General features: G+C 44.4%; 2 protein-coding genes across 3 annotated transcripts in view; one reads left to right on the plus strand and one right to left on the minus strand.

Annotated features, from left to right (window-relative positions):
• PTPRE (protein tyrosine phosphatase receptor type E) overlaps positions 1–251 on the minus strand; it is a 110,029-nt gene extending 109,778 nt beyond the window's left edge. Inside the window, exon 1 of one of the 2 annotated variants that reach the window (XM_042786137.1) lies at positions 193–251. The gene's annotated coding sequence lies outside the window, so the exon portion shown is untranslated. The remainder of the gene's footprint in view (positions 1–192) is intronic. The other variant, XM_042786095.1, reaches the window with a different exon arrangement.
• Positions 252–9,976: 9,725 nt separating this feature from the next.
• Positions 9,977–18,646, plus strand: CLRN3 (clarin 3). The gene is made up of 3 exons (XM_009966834.3): positions 9,977–10,205; positions 15,908–16,087; positions 18,330–18,646. The coding sequence occupies exons 1-3, from the start codon at positions 9,977–9,979 to the stop codon at positions 18,602–18,604; spliced, it is 684 nt and encodes a 227-aa protein (XP_009965136.1). The 3' UTR covers positions 18,605–18,646.
• Positions 18,647–19,674: the final 1,028 nt, after the last annotated feature.

Raw genomic sequence — 19,674 nt, forward strand, 5'->3', positions numbered from 1 at the left:
GCGGGGATCCCCCCCCCCCCAAACCTTCTCCAGCCGGCCAAGCCGCCCGCCCCGTCCCCCGCCGCCAGCACCTGCCGACGGCAGCGGCGGCCCCGGCCCCGCGGCATCCCCGCTGCCCCGCAGGTCCTTCCCCCCCCCGAACCCCGCGCTTCCCCCCGCGCCGCGCCGGGCACTCGGCTCCGCTCCCCTCACCTCACCTCGCCGGCTCCGTCGGCCCCTCGGCGCCCCCCGCGCAGCGGCGGCGGGCGCGGCCGGCCGCGGGACGCCCAGGCGGTCTCCGGCCCGAGGCGGCGGCAGCCAGGCAGGAAATTTCCCTTCGCCGCCGCCGCCGCCGCCTCCTCCTCCTCCTCCTCCTCCTCCTCCTCCTCCTCCTCCTCCTCCTCCTCCTCCTCCTCCTCCTCCCGGCGCCGCCGCGGCGGGCGCGGAGCCGCCTGGCGGACACGGCGCGCATCGGCGGGAGCGGGGCCCGGGCGGCGGGAAGGCCCCTCACACCCATCTGTCACACCTACCTGTCGCACACACCCCCCCCCAGCGCACCCCTCACACACCTCTCACACACCCCTCATAACAGTCACGCACCCCTCACACCCCCCCCCCCCACCCACACTGCTCACTCGTCACACCCCCCTCACACCTCTCACACCCCCCTCACACCTCTCACACCCCCCTCACACCCCCCTCACACCCACCCCCCACACACACTGCTCACTCGTCACACCCCCCTCACACCTCTCACACACCCCTCACACCTCTCACACTCCCCTCACACACACACCCCGCACCCCTCACACCCACCCCTCACACACACTGCTCGCACACTCGTCACACCCCCCTCACACACACCCCCCACACCCCTCACACCCACCCCTCACACCCACTGCTCGCACACTCGTCACACCCCCCTCACTCCTCTCACACTCACCCCCCGCACCCCTCACACCCACCCCCCACACACACTGCTCACTCGTCACACCCCCCTCACACCTCTCACACACCCCTCACACCTCTCACACCCCCCTCACACACACCCCCTCGCACCCCTCACACCCACCCCTCACACCCACTGCTCGCACACTCGTCACACCCCCCTCACACACACCCCCCACACCCCTCACACCCACCCCTCACACCCACTGCTCGCACACTCGTCACACCCCCCTCACTCCTCTCACACTCACCCCCCGCACCCCTCACACCCACCCCTCACACACACTGCTCGCACACTCGTCACACACCCCTCACACCTCTCACACACCCCTCACACCTCTCACACCCCCCTCACACCCCTCACACCCCCCTCACACACACCCCCCGCACCCCTCACACCCACTGCTCGCACACTCGTCACACACCCCTCACACCTCTCACACCCCCCTCACACCCCTCACACCCCCCTCACACCCCTCCCTCCGCACCAGCCAGCACTTCAGCACCCGGTGCCACCGGGACACACATCCCTCCCCCCCCCCCAGCGCAGCCTGGCTTCCCTCCTGCTGAGGATGGTTCCACCCGCGGACAAGCGAACACCCAACTTTCAAACAGGGCTTGGGCTCCCCTGCCCGGCACGGTCACCGGGGCTCCACCGCCCCAAATTCCCCTGGGGTCAGGCCTTGTTGTGTGGGCGCGTGTTGGAAGCGCCTGGTTTCTCCCCGCGCTTCACAGCGGCAGCGCTGAGGAGGGGCGGTGTGGATGAGGATGAAGATGCGGGTGAGGGACGGACGTTGGACGGCAGTGACTTCTCCTTGGGCAGCAAGCATTTCCCGAGGTGACCGGCGTGACAGGGCTCGGAGGGACCCGAGAGTCCCCTGCCAGGATCAGACAACATCCCCCCACCCCTTCCCCTTTCTGCTCAGCCCACCATTAACCGCCCCACCGCAGCCGGGGTGCAAGGGCCAAGTCTGATGCCTTTTGCACCCACCTCCCCCTCCAAAAAACCTCTGCAGCAGCTTGGGTTGCACGGGGCCGATGAATCAAGACGGTGAAACCCAGAATAGAAACGTCAGGCTGAAAAGTAGGACAGGGAGGAGAGGATTACTGAAGGAAAGGCGAGAGTCGGGGAGTCTGGAGGCACGTCTTGCTTTGCTTTTGTCTCCAGGCCCCAGGTTGCCACCTCTCGCAAAGCAGGACAAGTCTCCCTGCAGAAGAAATCTCTCCTCCAGGAGCAATTCAAGGATACGTTACTTTAAAAACCCCATATCCATGCACACCGTATTTACTTTAAGTGTACCGACGGATGTCAGACAGTTAGGGATTGTATGAAAAGACCATCAAAACAAAATATTAGAACATCTGTGAATATTTGTGTCTTCCATGGAAAACTTAATCAGAGCCTAATTATGTCCCTTTGGCATCGTGTTGACTAGGAAACAGAGATTTAGTAGAAGGCTAAAATTCTTCAACAGACATGGCAGCATAAATGGGCACAGTACCAGGAAGGCGTTTGATTTTAATGAATGTGTTTGTAGATCAAATGACTGCAAGTCAGCAATTTTCTCACTAGTAACCATTTGCAAGAAATTGTATATTAATTTAAATGACTGCTTATATCCAAGCAATAAAATAAATGGAATTATTATACATATTTGATATAATTACTACATTTTCTATTAATGCAGAAACTAAAAGTACTACTGTACCGTGGTTCCAAAATTAATTAGTCATGAGAAAGAAATGTGAAGCCAAGTTGTCCAATAAAAAAAAAAAAACAAACAAACAAAAACAAAACAAACAAACAGAAAAAAAAAAAAAAAACAAAACAACAAAACAAAACAAAACAAAAAGAAAATGCCCATTATAGTTATTTGGCAGAAAGAGATTTTCTGTAGGTAAGGAGAATACCTAAATAAGTTGTACAGTTGTGAAATAAAGTTGTAAAAGAAACTTCATCCAATTTTTCTTGCTCCAGCACCCTGTACTTAAGTCCTAAATATAACTATTGATACCACATGACAGAAATTTAGCCTTGCTCATCCACATCAGTGTTCCTCACTCTGCTTTCTTGCAGTCACGTCCAGGAAACTTCTAAGCCCAGGTTTATGCCACTGATGGGTTTCAGGATACACTAATGAGCTGGAGCCAACAGCAGCGAGTAAGCCTGAGGTTGATTTTATCTTCAGTTGCTGGCTAGAGAAAAACAACATAGTATGATGTTCTCTGATACAGTGCTTTATCCAGAAAACTAGATTAGTACTCCACAAAGTCTAGGAGCTAGGGATCTGAAGAATGGAGCCTCTTAAAATCTGTTTTCAGTGCTCTCCAGACAACGTCTGGAAGGAAAGTATGCTGGTGAGAAAGGGGAGAGGATGAAAAATGAAGCTGCTGTGGGATTTGAAGCAATTTAAGCTACACTGACAGAGTTTACTTGCTTCATCAGAAAATAAATTTAAGAAATTGGAAGACTGAAATGCTATAGCAAAAATAAGATAGTAACGGGTAGATGTCCACGTGTTCAGTCCAAGAGACCTTCAACAGCGGCTTTTCTGTGTCCATCTCACAGTCCACTGATCATCTGTCTTTTCCTCTTTTTCCATCACAAATCAAATACATTCTCGGAAACGTCAGCTCTTTGGCAACCGTTTCACCCTTGTTTCCAGTTTGCCGGCGGAGCTGCAGGACCTCCGACAGCTTCTGGCAGGACCCAGCACCTGCGGCCCTTGTTTTGCCCTGTGGAATAACGTTATTGCAGTAGAAGTGGTGGGAACTTTCCCATGAGCAATTACAGTCGCTTTGCTACTCTGTTACAAAAAGTAGCTTCTCTGCTTCAAGCTCAAGAAATATATGACAGGAAATAGGCAATATTTGAAGAGAAAAAAAATAAATTCCAGTATCCCAGCATGATAATGAACCTGATAGCACCAAGGAAGGTAAAATTACGTTTCCTGCTTTTCTGTACAATGCCTGCAAACTCAAAAGATAATAATGCGTGGTCACAGTCTCGAGAGAAAGGATTTCGAGGAGGAGCATCTATAGACTTATTAAAGCATACAATACCAAGTATAACGCTACCACTTTCCTTCACCTAGACAAAAGCTCCCCAAATATTTACCAGGCTTCCGTATTTACTGAGAAATGGCCACTATACCCTTGGTAGCAGGACGGTAGGTCTCTCTCCTTATTGATATACTAGAACACGAATTGTAAATGTAGTGAAGGAGTCAGAAACTCAGTGGTAGCACAGCAAATAACAGACACAGACATGTGATTTCTGTAGCTGCAAATATATCTCGGCCTAAAAATACAGGAAAAACTCTTTAAAGGACAGATAATTGGGCAATAGCATGAGAATATGTAGCATCCTAGCAGTAGTTAATTTAATGACTTCAGAAGGTATTTTTATAAGATTTCTACATTTGGAATACAAAATTATGAGTATCTAGGAATATATTTAAGTATTCAAGACTACATATCTTTATAATTGTTACAGAAATTGCAATAAATGAAAATCTGCCCTGCCAGCTCTTCTCTCCATCTTCACCTCCAAGGTTTGTTCTAAACACTACAAACCTTGACACAGCTTCAAATCCACATTTTATTAAACTGAAATTATTGCAAAGGCCATTTTTTCTACTTCCTCCAAGGCCAGGAGGCTTTTTTTTCCCCACTCTTCAATAAACTGTACTTGACCACTCAATTTGCAGTATTCAGTCATGAACGACAGCAACTTTTTAAAGCCTAAACATGTTATTTCAAAGTTTTGCAAGTCATCTCTTGAGGTATGGAAACAAGATACCCTAGGGCATCTTGGAGGCTTTAGTGGAGCTCAGCTGTTTTGGTATCTGCAGTCACTCACCTCTGGGGTTAAAGAATGGAAAACGTCTCTATGATTTCAAAAATTTATTTTAAAATTTCTTATTTTACCAGAATGGCCTATGCTCTTCTGTTCAACACCACACGCACACACACACACACACCCACACCCCCACACCACCACCACCACCACCACCACCCCCCCACACACACACACACACCAAACATTTTACACATTTTACAACTTGGAAATGGAGAGAAACAGAATGAGCAAGAAGCCAGATGAGCTGCCACCGAGGTACAGCTCTCCTTCACCCACCTCGGCATGCCTTTTGCGAGAAGTTTTAAAAGTTTTAAAAGATGAGAAATTAATTCTTCCATTGGAAAGTTTATCAAAACCTAATGATGGGTACATACTCAATCTCAAAATCTTCGAGAAAAGGCAATTTCAAGGGCTGCCCCTGCAGCCACCACGCGAGGCAAGTGGTGTTCCCCTTTGGGATGGAGCGCTCACGGCAAGTGGCGGAGATGCTGAACGTGGCTTCTACTCCTCTGCCATGACCAGGCATATTTAGCCATCACCTCTTCAGGCGTCTGAGTACCAAACACAGTCGTATTGTTAATACCTTCTGGACTAGCTCAGGTTGTGCCTCAAGATCAGACACCAGCTAGCTCGTTCAGATGGTAAAACTGAGGAATGCTCCTGCAGCAGGCAATCGTTTTAATACAGGACTTTGCTCATCGCGTTTGCGTTGATATCAGTGTGATGGCTTCAGGATCTTCCGCCTTTTTTGCTTTCAAGATGGAAACCCCAACAGTCACTGTTCCTGCTGACTGCTCATGTGGAAGGACGCTGCTCCGGTGGGGCTGGTGGCAGCACAATTTTCCGGCTGTCACTCCAATACCAACCAATACGCTCCAGCGTCAGAGCCCAGAAGCCCGTAACTATCTAGTGATGGTGTTCTCAGCTGAGAAGATTTAGTCACTTTCTGGGAAGAGATCCAAACAGCATTTAAAACGCTTTTGGGGTTTTTTCAATAGTGCTTTAAAAAAGGTCAGAGCAAGAGAAGACATGAAATCAGAAGATGGAATAGTACAAATTCACCACAGAAGGTATGGAGACACAAAAATTGATGTGATCGCATCCCTCTCACTTTCCCAAACAGTTGTTGCAATAATTTTGCAGTTCAGTTGAGCTTCAAATTTTTCATCTCCAGCTACAATAAAATTCATGATGCTTTATCTGATTTCCCTCACCCAGTCCAAAAGGCATAAACAAATCCCTGTTTCCATCACCACTCAGAATGCTGGCTACGAAGCAACAATAGAAGATAATATCTCTCGTTCTTAGTATTCTATAGTACATTTATAATAATTTGTTTCAATTACAATTTATCCATCTTAGAGGAGGTGGAGGCAACGTTGGTAACGTATGGCCTGATCCTGCAGTGCCGCACATACATCTGCCTTGCATGAGGCTTTATCGACTCCTTTTGGGTCAAGTGCAGCTCAAGGATCCTGCCATCTCAGATGCTGAGCTCCTCCCCAGTTAGACATGGAAAATGGAAAATAAAAAGAATGTGAAAGCTCTGTGTGATACGCAATGGTGTACCCCAAAGGTGGTGTCCTAGGAAAATCACAAATACCAGCAGAACTGCTTGCTAACCGCACTGCTAAATCATCTTGCCACCTGTCAGTTGTTTTTTAAAATGAAAGATTTTAGCTAAATACGGGATTTTTTAAATCACTAACAACAGTCGCTAAACACTGTGGTTGCAGCAGAACAGAAAGTAATTTGCAGTGGCTTCACCTTGAATTTCCCTGGCTGCTGCTGAGCACAGCTGAGTGCACTTACCTGTGAGCCAGCCAGGAGCAAGCCCTCGGACCCTGCCCGCCTCTGGCAGGAGATGGCATCTATCAGGAGATGGCTTCTGTCAGGAGATAGCTTCAATTGGGAGATGGCCTCCATCAAGAGGTGGCATCCATCAGGAGATGGCATCTGTTGGGAGATGGCATCTGCTGGGAGATAGCATCCATTGGGAGATGGCATCCATCGGGAGGTGGCATCTGTTGGGAGATGGCATCTGTTGGGAGATGGCATCTGTCAGGAGATAGATGGCATCCATTGGGAGGTGGCATCCATCAGGAGATGGCATCTGTTGGGCGATTGCATCTGTTGGGAGATAGCATCCATTGGGAGATGGCATCCATCGGGAGGTGTCATCTGTTGGGAGATGGCCTCCATGAAGAGATGGCATCCATCAGGAGATGGCAACTGTTGGGAGAAGGCATCCGTTGGGAGATGGCATCTGTTGGGAGATGGCCTCCATCAAGAGGTGGCACCCATCAGGAGATGGCATCCGTTGGGAGATGGCCTCCATCAAGAGGTGGCATCCATTGGGAGATGGCATCCGTTGGGAGATGGCCTCCATCAAGAGGTGGCATCCATTGGGAGATGGCATCCATTGGGAGATGGCCTCCATCAAGAGGTGGCATCCATTGGGAGATGGCATCTGTTGGGAGATGGCTTCCATCAAGAGGTGGCATCCATCAGGAGATGGCATCTGTTGGGAGATGGCCTCCATCAAGAGGTGGCATCCATTGGGAGATGGCATCTGTTGGGAGATGGCTTCCATCAAGAGGTGGCATCCATCAGGAGATGGCATCCGTTGGGAGATGGCATCCATCGGGAAGTGGCATCTGTTGGGAGATGGCATCCATTCGGAGATAGCATCTGCTGGGAGATGGCCTCCATCAAGAGGTGGCATCCATCAAGATGTGGCATCTGTTGGGAGATGGCATCCTTTGGGAGATCTCCGTCGAGAGATGACAGCCGTCAGGAGATGGCATCTCTCTGGAGCTGAGTCTGTATTAGTGGGGGTAGAGTCGGTAAGGTGCTGATTGGGAAGTATTTTCTCTGAGTCAGAAGAAACCAATCGCTTCTCATTTCTCTCAAGGGATGAGGTGTGCCATGTCAGACTCTAATTTTTATTACAAGATATATGATACTTTTTTAGGTAGCTGTGAGAAAAAAAAAAGACACAAGGAATCATACCATCAGCAGAGAATAAATTAACTTCAAGGTGGCAGGGAAGAAAAAGGCAAGTTATAGTCTAATTTACAGAGCAATTCCCCCGGCTGCAGGAGAGTTTCAATGATTTGAGCCACAAAAATCTGAGCTGGGTCACCAAAAACTAAATATAATTGAATAAGATTGCTTAGAAAAGGTTACATGCTATCCACTGCAGCTCTTAGTCTCTGTTATTTAGCATTTTTAAAGGTGTGGATGTTCACTTCAATTTAAATTTGGTTCTCGAGTGGGCCAGAGGAGGAGCAGCTGAAAATTCATTCCCTCAAAGTGAGTACCAAGACAAATATCAATTCTTAAATATGTATTTTTTTAAATGTATTTCACAGGGGACAAGCGGCACAGCTGACAGCACAGGGCTGATGGCAGGTGGGCAGATTTTTACCTCACTTTGAACTATGCTCTTTGTCTGCAACTAAATGGTGAATAGAACTATTGCATCAATGAAGCTGTAGAAGTGGATCAGTCCAATAAATTTTACCCATATTGTTATGGTTAAAATTTAACTGAAGCACAGGACAGGAAAGGACAGGCAGGTCTCTTGTTTCTTATTCCTTGAGAAAGGCCGAAAAGCTTCTCTTTGATCTTCAGTGTTTAAACTGTTATACTGACTAATTTCCTCTGTGTTACACATGTAAATTATTTATTAGTAAAATTTATAAATTCTTGAAAGCAATGATATCAAAAGTATCATTAAAATTCCATATAATTTGAAAAAAAAATAAAAGTACACGTGACCATATCGTATAAAAAACTGAAATAAATTACATTGGTTTCAAATGTGATTACTGCTTTAAAGTTTTTAATCAAGAAATCATAACACCAGAAGAATTGCAGTATAATATCACTGCATTACAGAGCAGGTATTTTGTCCTCCCAAGAAATTCTTTACCATTTCAAATTCATAAAACTTTAATCTCTCAATGTCTTTACAGTACAAACCAGTCAAGCTTCAGGAAGATAGCTCAACATGTTTATTCAGCAGCACTGTTTAAACAGACTGCTTTCTAAAGGATGATTAAAAAACCTCTGGTTTATCCAGAAGCATGGGTTCAATAATGACATTATAATTAATAGAAATAAAGGCTAGTGGAATCTCTGTTGCTTTATCCTGACAATAGATTGTTAATTTACGTTTCAGATTTCACACAAACAAAATGGGGACCCTGGTGCCTGGTTTAGCTCAAATTCTAGAAATTTGTCTCCAGTCTTATTAAGGAATCTAGGCTCTGATTGATAACGTTGTTACTATCTTTTGTCTTTGTTTAGGTCAATTTGGGCAGAAGAAAAAATATATTCTCTTTCTTTATAGTCCAGAACAGATTTTCTTCAGTATTTCTCCCTTTATGTATCCACTACTTCACTGAAATGAATCCCGATTTGGGGTATTTGTCTCCTCCTTGTCAAAAAAAAAGGTCAAAAGAAGAGAAGGAGTTATTGCGTGAAAATATGTAGAATGTAATTAAAAATTATAGCTCTTCTTTAGAAAATAATCTACTGACAGTAGGTAGAATCTCCTTACCCCTTGCAAAAGCCAAGACCAACACAGTGTTTTCACAAAGATCATAGAGTTTAAAAGGGGTCACAAAAGAGGTAGCTGGGTAGCTGTTAAGCAAGCTGGGAATTTGAACAGACATGGAACTTTTTATTACTCTTTACCATAACGCATTAGATACAGATTAGATACAGATTTAAGAAAAATTCTTTCCAGCCTGGTTATCAGCCTTTCAAGAGAGAAAGCAAGAACACGCCAGGAAATTTTGTCAGGGAGTAAAAAATGTCCCAGAAAGCAGGCAGGCGAGCTGGGAACCCGCGGGCGTCAGGCTCGAGAAGGTGTCTCCAGCGCCGCGTTCTGAAACGCTACGGCTCGACAAGGCAATCATAAATCATCTGCCCACGATTCCTCCCGGCCTTTGCCAGGCTGGTTTTGTTGTAACTATGGCAACACCTTCCCTCCAGACCAAAGTTCAATTATTTTGCATTTTTATTACCGCTGCTGTTTGCTTAAAGTTTACCAAGGTAACTTTCTGCCAGCGCGGAGAGCAGATCCCAGATAGCAAGAAGGAGGAAACAACCTCATGCTAAGCAGGACTAAAAAAAAGAAAATACCCTGAACCGGTGGAAGAACCTCTGTCTGACAAAATGCCATCCAGAAAAAAAACAACGATGTTTGCATCGGCTTTTTTAACCTGCGTTTGCTCTTTCGCGATGATTTGTGTTGTGCTGGCGACCCAGTGCTGGATGAACAGTCGGGTTCGCTTTTCCGGCACGAACTCCAGCGTCACCGTGAGTCTCACCTACGGACTTTTTAGCGGTACCTGTGAACAGTTCGTTGATGCGGGACTTCAGGTTTCGGAAAGGACTTTCCAAGGTGAGTGGTGGTGCACCTGGAAGTGGAGGGCGTCTTCTCGCTCACGCAGGTGACGGACGTAGGAGCCGCGGCTCATCCTTGTATTCATCTGTAGCTACAAGACTTCACACGAGAACAAGAATATCTGTAAACCAGGCTCTGGGGATTTAAGTAATATAAAACAAGAACCCCCAAAAAGCACAGAAATGCTTCAGCATCCTTGCCAGTAGCAACTTCTTCTAATTACCTGTGTACTTAGCTTACGCCTTGGAACAAAGAAAAAGTACAGAATAGGAACTTTGTGTAAAATTAATTTTCATTTTCAGAAGCTTTCAGTAGGAACAGAAAAGCAACATTCAATAACCGTTTTATTAAAAGAAAACATACCTAATTCACTTTCCAGGATTTCTTTTTTTTAAATTTTGTTATGTTAAATTAATTGATTTAAAATATCTTGCCACCTACCATCAAATATAGCATCATTTTTATAGAAGATTTTATGAGGCTGCTGAAGGGAAAAGAACAAAACATGTAAAACAATAATTTAGAAAGTTATGGTGTTTTTACATGCGCTGGACCTACATATTAATGACAATATTCTTTTTATTTCTTCTGTTAAGAGCACCTAATTCAATTTTTAAGTGATATTATCAAACTTAACCATTAAGTTAGTGTATTTTCAAAAGTTAGGCTTGCTCATGTCTTTTTTTCCTATGCTAAACTGTGAATTATGGATTACAATGTAGCTTGTCATCTTTTATAAGGCCTTTCTTCCTCCACCCGATGCATGGTTTTCAGGTGATTCCTTGTCATCATGACTTCCCCAAAAAACTCTGAGATGAGACCTGGAAACAGTGTTATTAGGAAAACATTTCAGCAAATATCCAATAGATTTAAAAAAACGTATCTTATGTTGTTATGCAACAGATCTTACTTTTTGTACATCTACAGTTCTTAGTATTTATCCTCAATGGTAGAATTATCACAGAAGAAAAAGAATAAAAATGGTTAAATAATTAAGGAGGACGGAATAACTGGGAGATAAAGGAGGAGGGTTGCTACGTGGGAATAAAATAAAGCTAAAAAATAAGGGGAAGAGCAGAAGGGGTTTTACCTAGAGCAACTTTGGAGAAAGTTAAAACAAGCGTGAAAAATCCTAGCATGAGAAGCAAAACATGAGAAAAAGCAAAACAGAAACAAGAAATTATGCATATCAAGTACGAACCACAGACTCCGTACTGGTTTCGCACGGTTCAGCAAAGGTTTACTTAACTCTACGCACAAGTAGCTCAACTGATGCGAAGAAGAGAATTCACAAAACCCTAAGGTAGATAAGCCTGAAAGCCATTGCAAGATTTGGCAGAGTAGGTCAAATAATTTTGGAACATGAGTGCACGTTAAGAAATTTTGTTGGGTTTGGTAGGCTGTTGGACGATGTCCCATCACAGAGCAGCCCCCAAGGTAGAGCACAGCAGACCTAAGCCTCCAGACGGTTCCCATCTCCTAGCTCTTTCCCAGCTTAATTTAGTACAGAAGTTGCATCTGTACATACAGGCACCCAAATTCCTACAGTGGCAAAGCTGCATCGCGCAAGGCAGTTCACATTACGACAATTATACTGCAGTGAAAAACCTGAACACAACAGCATTTCCAGCAAAGCGTACAGCGTACACCGAGATCACCACATAAATACAAAAATCACAAGTCATTCAAGTGAGTTTATTTACAGTCATATCAGAATAATCACAGTAATTTTTAGAAGAGTAAATGCGCATTTATAAAAATTGTTTATATATGATTATGTCTCCCCACGCCAGTTGGCTCAAGCCCCAGCGCTTGTGCCACGCGGGCAGACTTTTGCTGATTTTATTAGGGCTCCGTGTGAAACCAGGATTCCACCCGTGGAGAGCTGACTGCGGGGCGAGGATGCAGTCTGGCAGGATTTCGGGGACATGTCTTCCCTTTCTGCGTGCAGCAGATAACACAACCCAATCCCAGGGCCTGGGCGCTACCATCAGGTAGATTTTTAATTACAATTAATGCCAAGCATGCACAGAACACTTGCATCAGTGAAGGATTTTGGTTCTTTGTGTGGTATACATGCATTCTGGTGGTGGTGGTGGTTTTCCTCCCAACCAGATTGAGGTTTTTGTGCTGATTTACAAAATGGTATCTCAATTAACATCCATTTCGGGATGAACAAAATGAGTGAGCTTCAGGAGTTGCCAGTTGCTTTCGACAGCTGCTGAAAGAAAGTCATGCTTTATGAGTAGTCTAAATAGGGATTTGCCCACATCCCTCACTAGTTCAGCTGGGCATATATCCAAGATGAAATTAACTGATTTTAAATTAATTCTTAGGCTCTATACTAGATGTGATTCCGTGCAATCTTGAAATAAGAAAAACACTTCGGAGTTGCATACATACTATTTTTAAATTCAAATAGGCCCTCCTAAGAGAGTAGACGTCTTTCCTTTGATGATATCCTTAAGTAAATGGATTGCCTATGCTATGGAGAAATGACGTGGTGTGCTTTCTCCACTCTAACATTACAGACGCCAGTAAGAAGAGTTGTAAGGATCCTCTTAAATCTCAGTGCGATCTGTTGCCAAATATGGCCTGGCTGGGTGTCTCTGCTGTGCACCCCGAGTGTGTTTCTCAAATAGCGTTGTCATATTTGGGTGTGAGAAAAGGAGAATGGAAATCATGAAAGAGCAAATCAGAGATAATAGCTAGGGGATATAGATTACTTGTTAGCAATAGCCCAGGTTAGCTTTTACTAATGGCCATCCAAAAGCAGATTAGCAACAGCCTTTACAAAGACCATAACTTACTGTTTTGGAAACCACAACATTAAGAGAAATTTCCGAGAGTAAAGATGAAAGAGAAACCAAGGAAGATGGTTTCTACAAGTGTACAGTACATGAACTGCCTGGTTAGAGCAGCCTCTTGAACATACTGCCATGACCGACATTAATAGAGCTATAAATCAGTACAGCTACTTCGGAGGCTCTGGGGATGAGCCGAATGATCTGGCAGAATGCAAAAGCTATTAAATAACTTAAGTCTTTCCAGTCTTCATCAGCCATTTTGATGATTTGTCTTAGAAAGGAAACACTTATGACTATACTAGTCTGTAAAAGAGCTTCTTTACAGCTTTGTTTGCTTCCAAGTCAAACACGTAAAAATTGTGAGCAAGGTGCAGGAAGAGGCACGCCCAGAGAGTCCTGTAAAATCAGGATTTATCTGATTCTTGGCAACCAGCAAGGCCAACAGCACACAAGGAAGTTTTTGAAATGGGCTGTAACAGAGAGGAATCGATTAACTTTCTAACTTTTAAAATACATGACAAATGCTTGAAAATTGATGGAGCTTCATTAATGTTATCATCAGTTTTCAGATGTGCTATGGGATAGCGTGAACTGTAGAAGGCTAGGTTAAATTCTACTTGGGGGGGGGGAGTTGTTGGGCTTTTTTTTTTGGTTGTTTTTTTTTTTTTTTTTTTTTTGTTTTGTTTTTTGTTTTGTTTTGTTTTGTTTTTCTTAAACGAACAATTAATTATGTGTCATAAGTGATCATAGACCTTAAAAAAGCTGCCAGATCAGCACTGCTTAGAAAAGACCTCCAGCCTGGCAGCTGGATGTCATTCACACTCAGGTCACTAAAAGTCTGGGAGATTCTATCCAACCAGGCAAGAGTTAAAGATTAGGGGAAAAAAAGGCAATACAAGAAATTAAGGCGAGACCTGGAAAAGGCAAAAGCTTCTGCTTTCATTCTGCAATTAGGTTATTTTCCACTGATGTAGTGGTTATCTAGCTGTGGGTTACTATCAGTCCCATTTGAGTAGTTCAGCTACTGTAGATTCCTTCGGTTTGCAGAGACTACTTCATTTAGGAAAAAAAAAAAAAAAGTGCTGCCACGAAAACAGCATTTTATTTATAACCTTTAATGTTGCGCTGTCGCAGGCGTGCTTACAACAGGCGCAGTCTGACAAAATTGCATCCCCTAAACTGCGGATCGCTGTCAGAGAAACAAGATCAATTAGGGGGTGCAATAGATGTAGCCAGTCAATTCTGGAGATGTTCCGAGTGATAAAATTAAGTGAGGCTGCCAGAGGGAAATTACACAAACCTGTCTGATTTGGCTCCAGACTTATTTCTTGAACTAGGCACTGTCCAAGCAGGAAGGCTCTTTCAGCACAAGGGCACGGTACAGCCGGCAGCGTGCCCGCTTCCTCTGAATTGAGTGGTGTCTCCTGAATGCCCGCCTTTCCTATTCTTCTGGGAGAATTGCTTAAATTTACAACTGATTTCCATAACGCATCCTTACCTGCCATTTCCTCAAACAGAAATTAACTTCTACCAGGAATGTTCTATAAAAGGGAGAAGCTCTCCTTTTCGTTTACATCCAATAGCTCTTCTTTTTTTTATGAGCGTTTATTTTCTTTTTATGGGGTTTTTTACTATTTTTTTCTGCTATGATTTCTCCAATTTATGCACTAACTGAATACTTTGCAGTAATGGCTTTGTATTAAAAGCAGCATAGAAAGGAAGTTTTCCTACAGATAGCTGTCTCTCATAACACCCATTTGAATAGAGCTTAAAAATATTGCTTTTGTATTTGTTATAGGGTAAGGCAGCCACGGGCACATTATAGTTACCTTTTCAATCTTTAAATTGAAAGGAGGAAAATAATATATTTCAACACAGCCATACTGCAATTACACTTTGAGTATATTGCATTCACATTCACGTCTCTTATTATCAGCAACGTACCAAATGACTAGAAGGATTTAGGCAAAAACAACAACAACAACAAAATATTACAGTCCTGGAGGGGTTGACTATGTGTGTCATGTATATAGCTATATTGCCATGCTTCTAGATACAGGAACGACACCAAGCAACAATCTATGTGTAACAACTGTAGGAGGCTGGAGGAAAAAGGAGAGGTGCTGGGGTGCTGGATGGGAGGGTGCACGACTCCTGGACACGCAACCTCAAGAGTGAGCCCAGGGCCCCACATTCGTCCCCTTGCCAAGCCCAGGGCCACCAGCCCTGAGCACGAGGCGCAGCCCCTTGGAGCCACAGCACCCCACGCACCTGGTGGAAACAAAGCAGGAGTTGCTCCTTTCTTGTAAAAGAAGGGAGCAAATATTGCCTCCACCATTTTTTTTTTTTTTTCTTCTTTTTCTCTGCAGGATGGGGAAAGAGGCAGGCGTATTTTAGAATCTGTTCCCCTCGCCAGATTTCTTCCATATGAGGGGGGACTGCTGCTATATTAAAAAGGGAATAATCTACAATTGGAGCTGAGTTTTAAATAGGCATCTGTAGAAGTTCCCAGACATCTCAGGAATGATGGCAGAGGAACACCTAGTTTTCTGATCCAATTTAGGCATAACATTTCTGTCAAGAGGAAATATTTACAAAAGCATTAAGGAAGAGAAGTTTGCTGCCCAACCTGATGCCCGGGAGGTTTGTGGGCCTGCAGGATTAGCAGACACGCACTTCTTTCAGCTTAATGTACCTTCAGCCCATTTTGGATTTAGGTTCCAGTGCCATGTCCAAACCTAGCGTTCCTTCTGCATCCCAATCTCTGCAGATCAGCCCAATCTCTGGTTATTAGCTTTTAATTACAGCCATGTCAGTAAGTCATAAGGCTGTCCAAGCCCACCAGACTGTGCAGGGGAGGCTGATTATCGATGCTGAGCCGCTGTATTTCAGTTGCAGATAACCTGAGCAGCACCAAGGCAAAAAGCACCATCACTGCGATTATTGTGATTCTGGTTCTCGGTTTACTGAGTTCCCTCCTGAGTTCTGGATTTACCTGCACTAATGCTGTCAGTAATCCCTACCAGACATTTTTGGGACCCACTGGAGTCTATACCTGGAATTCCTTATGCGGTGAGTAATGCATCCCATGCTGACCACTTTCTGCCCACCATACGGATGAATATTCTCACTGATTCCAAGATTAATAAATATATATCTGTAAAAGGAAACACTTTAAAAAGTATTCTGTTCTGTTGGTTTTGGCTTTTAACCATGTCTTCTAGGATAGCTGAAAACTATCTTTTGAGTATGAGCCAAATAGTATTATGTACTCAAAGGGACACCATTGATCAGTAAGAGTCTGGATTCACTGGAAGCAAAAATGGAAATGAAAAAACCCCAACAGGTGTAGCATCAGTTAGTGCATGGTGCACATCGAGAAAAACAGAGTAAGTTGACAAGTACAGAAGGAAGCTGTAACAGAAAAGTATGCGCTGGCTGTGACTACAGTGCAATTTGTAACCTCTTTAAGACCTTACATCAATATTTTATGGTATTTGTAGCATATTTTTTTTTCTGGGTTACATACATACCAAATTAAGCCTCTAAGGTCTAATCTCTAGGTTGGAGCCTAGCTTCATTTCCAAAAACGACGTTGAATCAAATACATCCACAACAGCATTAATATGGGAAGGTGGCAGTTAGGAGGGATGAGTCATGGCAAAAATATATTTCCTTCTCTAAAAAACACTTTCACACATAAAAAGTAAGTTTTAACATTCCCTAAGCAGAAAAAAATGGCAGAGATGCTGAGTTAAGAGACACGAGCCCCTCGTCTACCCAGTAGGCTTGAGCCTGGCTGCTCCCAACACACCTTCTTACACTCGTCATCTTGCTGCTGTGATGACTTCAGCTCTCACGCTCAATTTGCCTCAGGAGGATTATTCATTGCTCTAATACTAGTGTTTGCACTCAGAAAATTTTCTTTAAAGACATCTGATTAGAGAGTAGTTCAGCACTGGCGTTTTGTCTGTCAGAAGCTCTTCGGGCCCGAAGACGTTTTGCTGGTGGAGCGGGCGCTTGCTCTCCCTTGAGCCGTGTCCCCAGCAGCATCGTCCCACCCTGGGGCTGCACTCTGCAAGCTGCCTTTGCCAAAATCAGACCTTGGTGGAAAAACAATCATATAGATAAACCTAGCAAGTACCAGTGGGGGTGTGAAACCCACTCCCCATTTTCTCTAGCTACGGCTAATACAGCCAAGAAAGATAGATGGTGAAACAGCTGTGGATGCTTTGAAACGCAATAAGAAAAGCGAGCAAAAGCCCAAGTCAGGCAATTAATCAAGTTTTAAGATAAGCTGATCGTTGTCTCATCAAAGGAGAAAGTTGTTCATTTCCCGAGCCCAGGACCCGTTACGCAGCCTGAATCTGCAAAGTTTGACCTGAAATGAAAGGACCGTGTGCTTGCCAAAATAAATATTAGTGTGAAAGTAAATCCCCACGTTGACTGAGCATTATGGTTACTTTTTACAGCTCTGTAAATGCTATGACCTGGAAGTCTACTTTGCCATGGGCTCGTTTTTATGAAAAATCATGCATCATTTGATGTGTGAGTATATCATGAAGGTTCCTAATTCTCCTACCGGACAGCCTGAAAGCCCAGTATCCTCCCCAAAAAACCTGAACCTATTTCAGTGGGAACGTGTGTAGGATGGTGTACCTAGAGGGAAGGAATAGAAATATTTTTGCCAATGTTCAGAGATTATACCTCAGGTAGCGCTATGAAAGTACAGATATAAAAGCATTATTTAGCTAAAAATAACCAAATTCCACCTGTATTTAAAAGGCTATAGGAAGTAGACACAGATCAAATAAGACATCTCAATTTGGCTCATCACAGAGTCATTGAATAATTTGGGTTAGAAAGAAGAGTCTAAGCTCTTGAGCAAAGCTGGACCAACCCTGAATGCAGACCAGGTTGCTCAGGGTTTTATCCTGTTGTCATGCTGCACACCTCATGAATTTGGGCTCATACCAAATAGGCATTCTGCAAATCATCTAAGGGATGAATATATTATACACGTTCGCACTAAATTCAGTGAAAAAAAGTTACATTAAATGGCCTTATCTAAGAATAGTCAGTAAGAATCCATTAATTTTAGCAGAAGATGTACTTGCTGATGTCAAAACACCTGGCAGGTACTATTAGGTGAGACAAAAATCCTTTAAATGACCTCATATTTGACTCGTGGAAAATAGTAGATTAATCTTTGTCTTAGTCCAGCTATTCTAACCAGTTCACGTAGAATACTTACAAGTAGCTACATAAATAATACTGCAGCTTCAGCTCTAAGATTTGTATTTATATTTTCTAGGAATCTTCATACTTTTAGCCATGATACTTTTTCCTGTGAACATAGAAGAAAACAGCCTGTCCATAGAATTGGCCCATGGATGTTTTACTTTTCTGCAGACACATATCAAATCTGAACACACTTACGGATATTCATATTGGATCATGCTGCTGATCATTTTTCTGAACATTGCTTCTATCATCATCATATATTTCTATGACCACGCAAGATATTCAAAGAAGAAAGAACAGGAAAGACCCATTGAAAATGCACCAAAAGACGTCATTCTGTTTTAAGGATACCACTGAAAAGAGGGCGTAAAGAAAAATGACTATTTAATATGGACAATCATGGCTGATCATTTCCATTCAAATTGAAGCTGTGCCTATAGTTCAATTAACAAAATAGCCTACTTTGTCATCAAAGGAATTTGATTTTATCTTTATGTTAGGCATTAATGTAACACTTAGAAGTTTCCCTTGGTAAATGTGCTGCTTAAACACCTTGGAGTAGATGTGGCCTGAAGTGCACAACACCAGTGCCCTCCCATAGGAGTGGACCTCAGGTACCTGATGGCTCTGCTCTTCCCCGGAGGAGCCGCTGTGAAAACACGCTCCTAGAAGGGTCCCTCCTCTCCGTATCAGCACTGCTGCCACTTTTCCAAGAGGACTCCTGTCCTTCTGCCCACACAGTGCAGAGGGGCTGGTTCCCACCTCCGCTTTCCAGATTTTTCTGGACCACAGGACAGACCTGTCGGTGGCTGCCCTGGCTTTTCTGCAGGGGTGCACCAACGTCGGCACGCCACGGATGCACCTTCTGCTTCGCCCTTGGGGTCCGCATGGGAGGATCAGCGACGCTGTTTTGGCTGTGTATGTGATTTGGGATCTCAAGAGGCAGAAATAGTGCAAACACCAGGAACACTGGAGACGACGAAAAATGGTTGTGAAGGTATTGGTGCTTCATTTTGTCCTGCAATTCTTGCCGCTGTCCTTTCCCTGCTTAGGGATCTCCTCCCCCAGGTCCCTACGGCACCGCCCTGGCAACTCCGAGCAGCCTTGTGTGCTCCTGTTCATGGGCGAAGTTCAACAGGGACAAAAAGTCACTTGTGGTCAACCACCTTCACATCAAATCTCCCAACAGCAGCAGAACCAACCCTTTTCCATGTTCCTTTGCTCAGTGCTTTCATCCATGGTTTGCATGGCAGGCAGGGCTGCAGTAGCAAGAGGAAGGGCCATGGCCGACAGAACACAGCATAGGAGCCCAGTACCTGCAAATTATTAATTTGTAGAAACATTAGCAAAAAGCTGTCGCAGGTTATTTATAGACCCTTGATTACTGTCAACAGCAAAGTCACACCCTGAGCAGG

Source organism: Tyto alba, unplaced genomic scaffold, assembly GCF_018691265.1.
Source record: "Tyto alba isolate M040663 unplaced genomic scaffold, T.alba_DEE_v4.0 Super-Scaffold_1, whole genome shotgun sequence".
Taxonomy (NCBI): domain Eukaryota; kingdom Metazoa; phylum Chordata; class Aves; order Strigiformes; family Tytonidae; genus Tyto; species Tyto alba.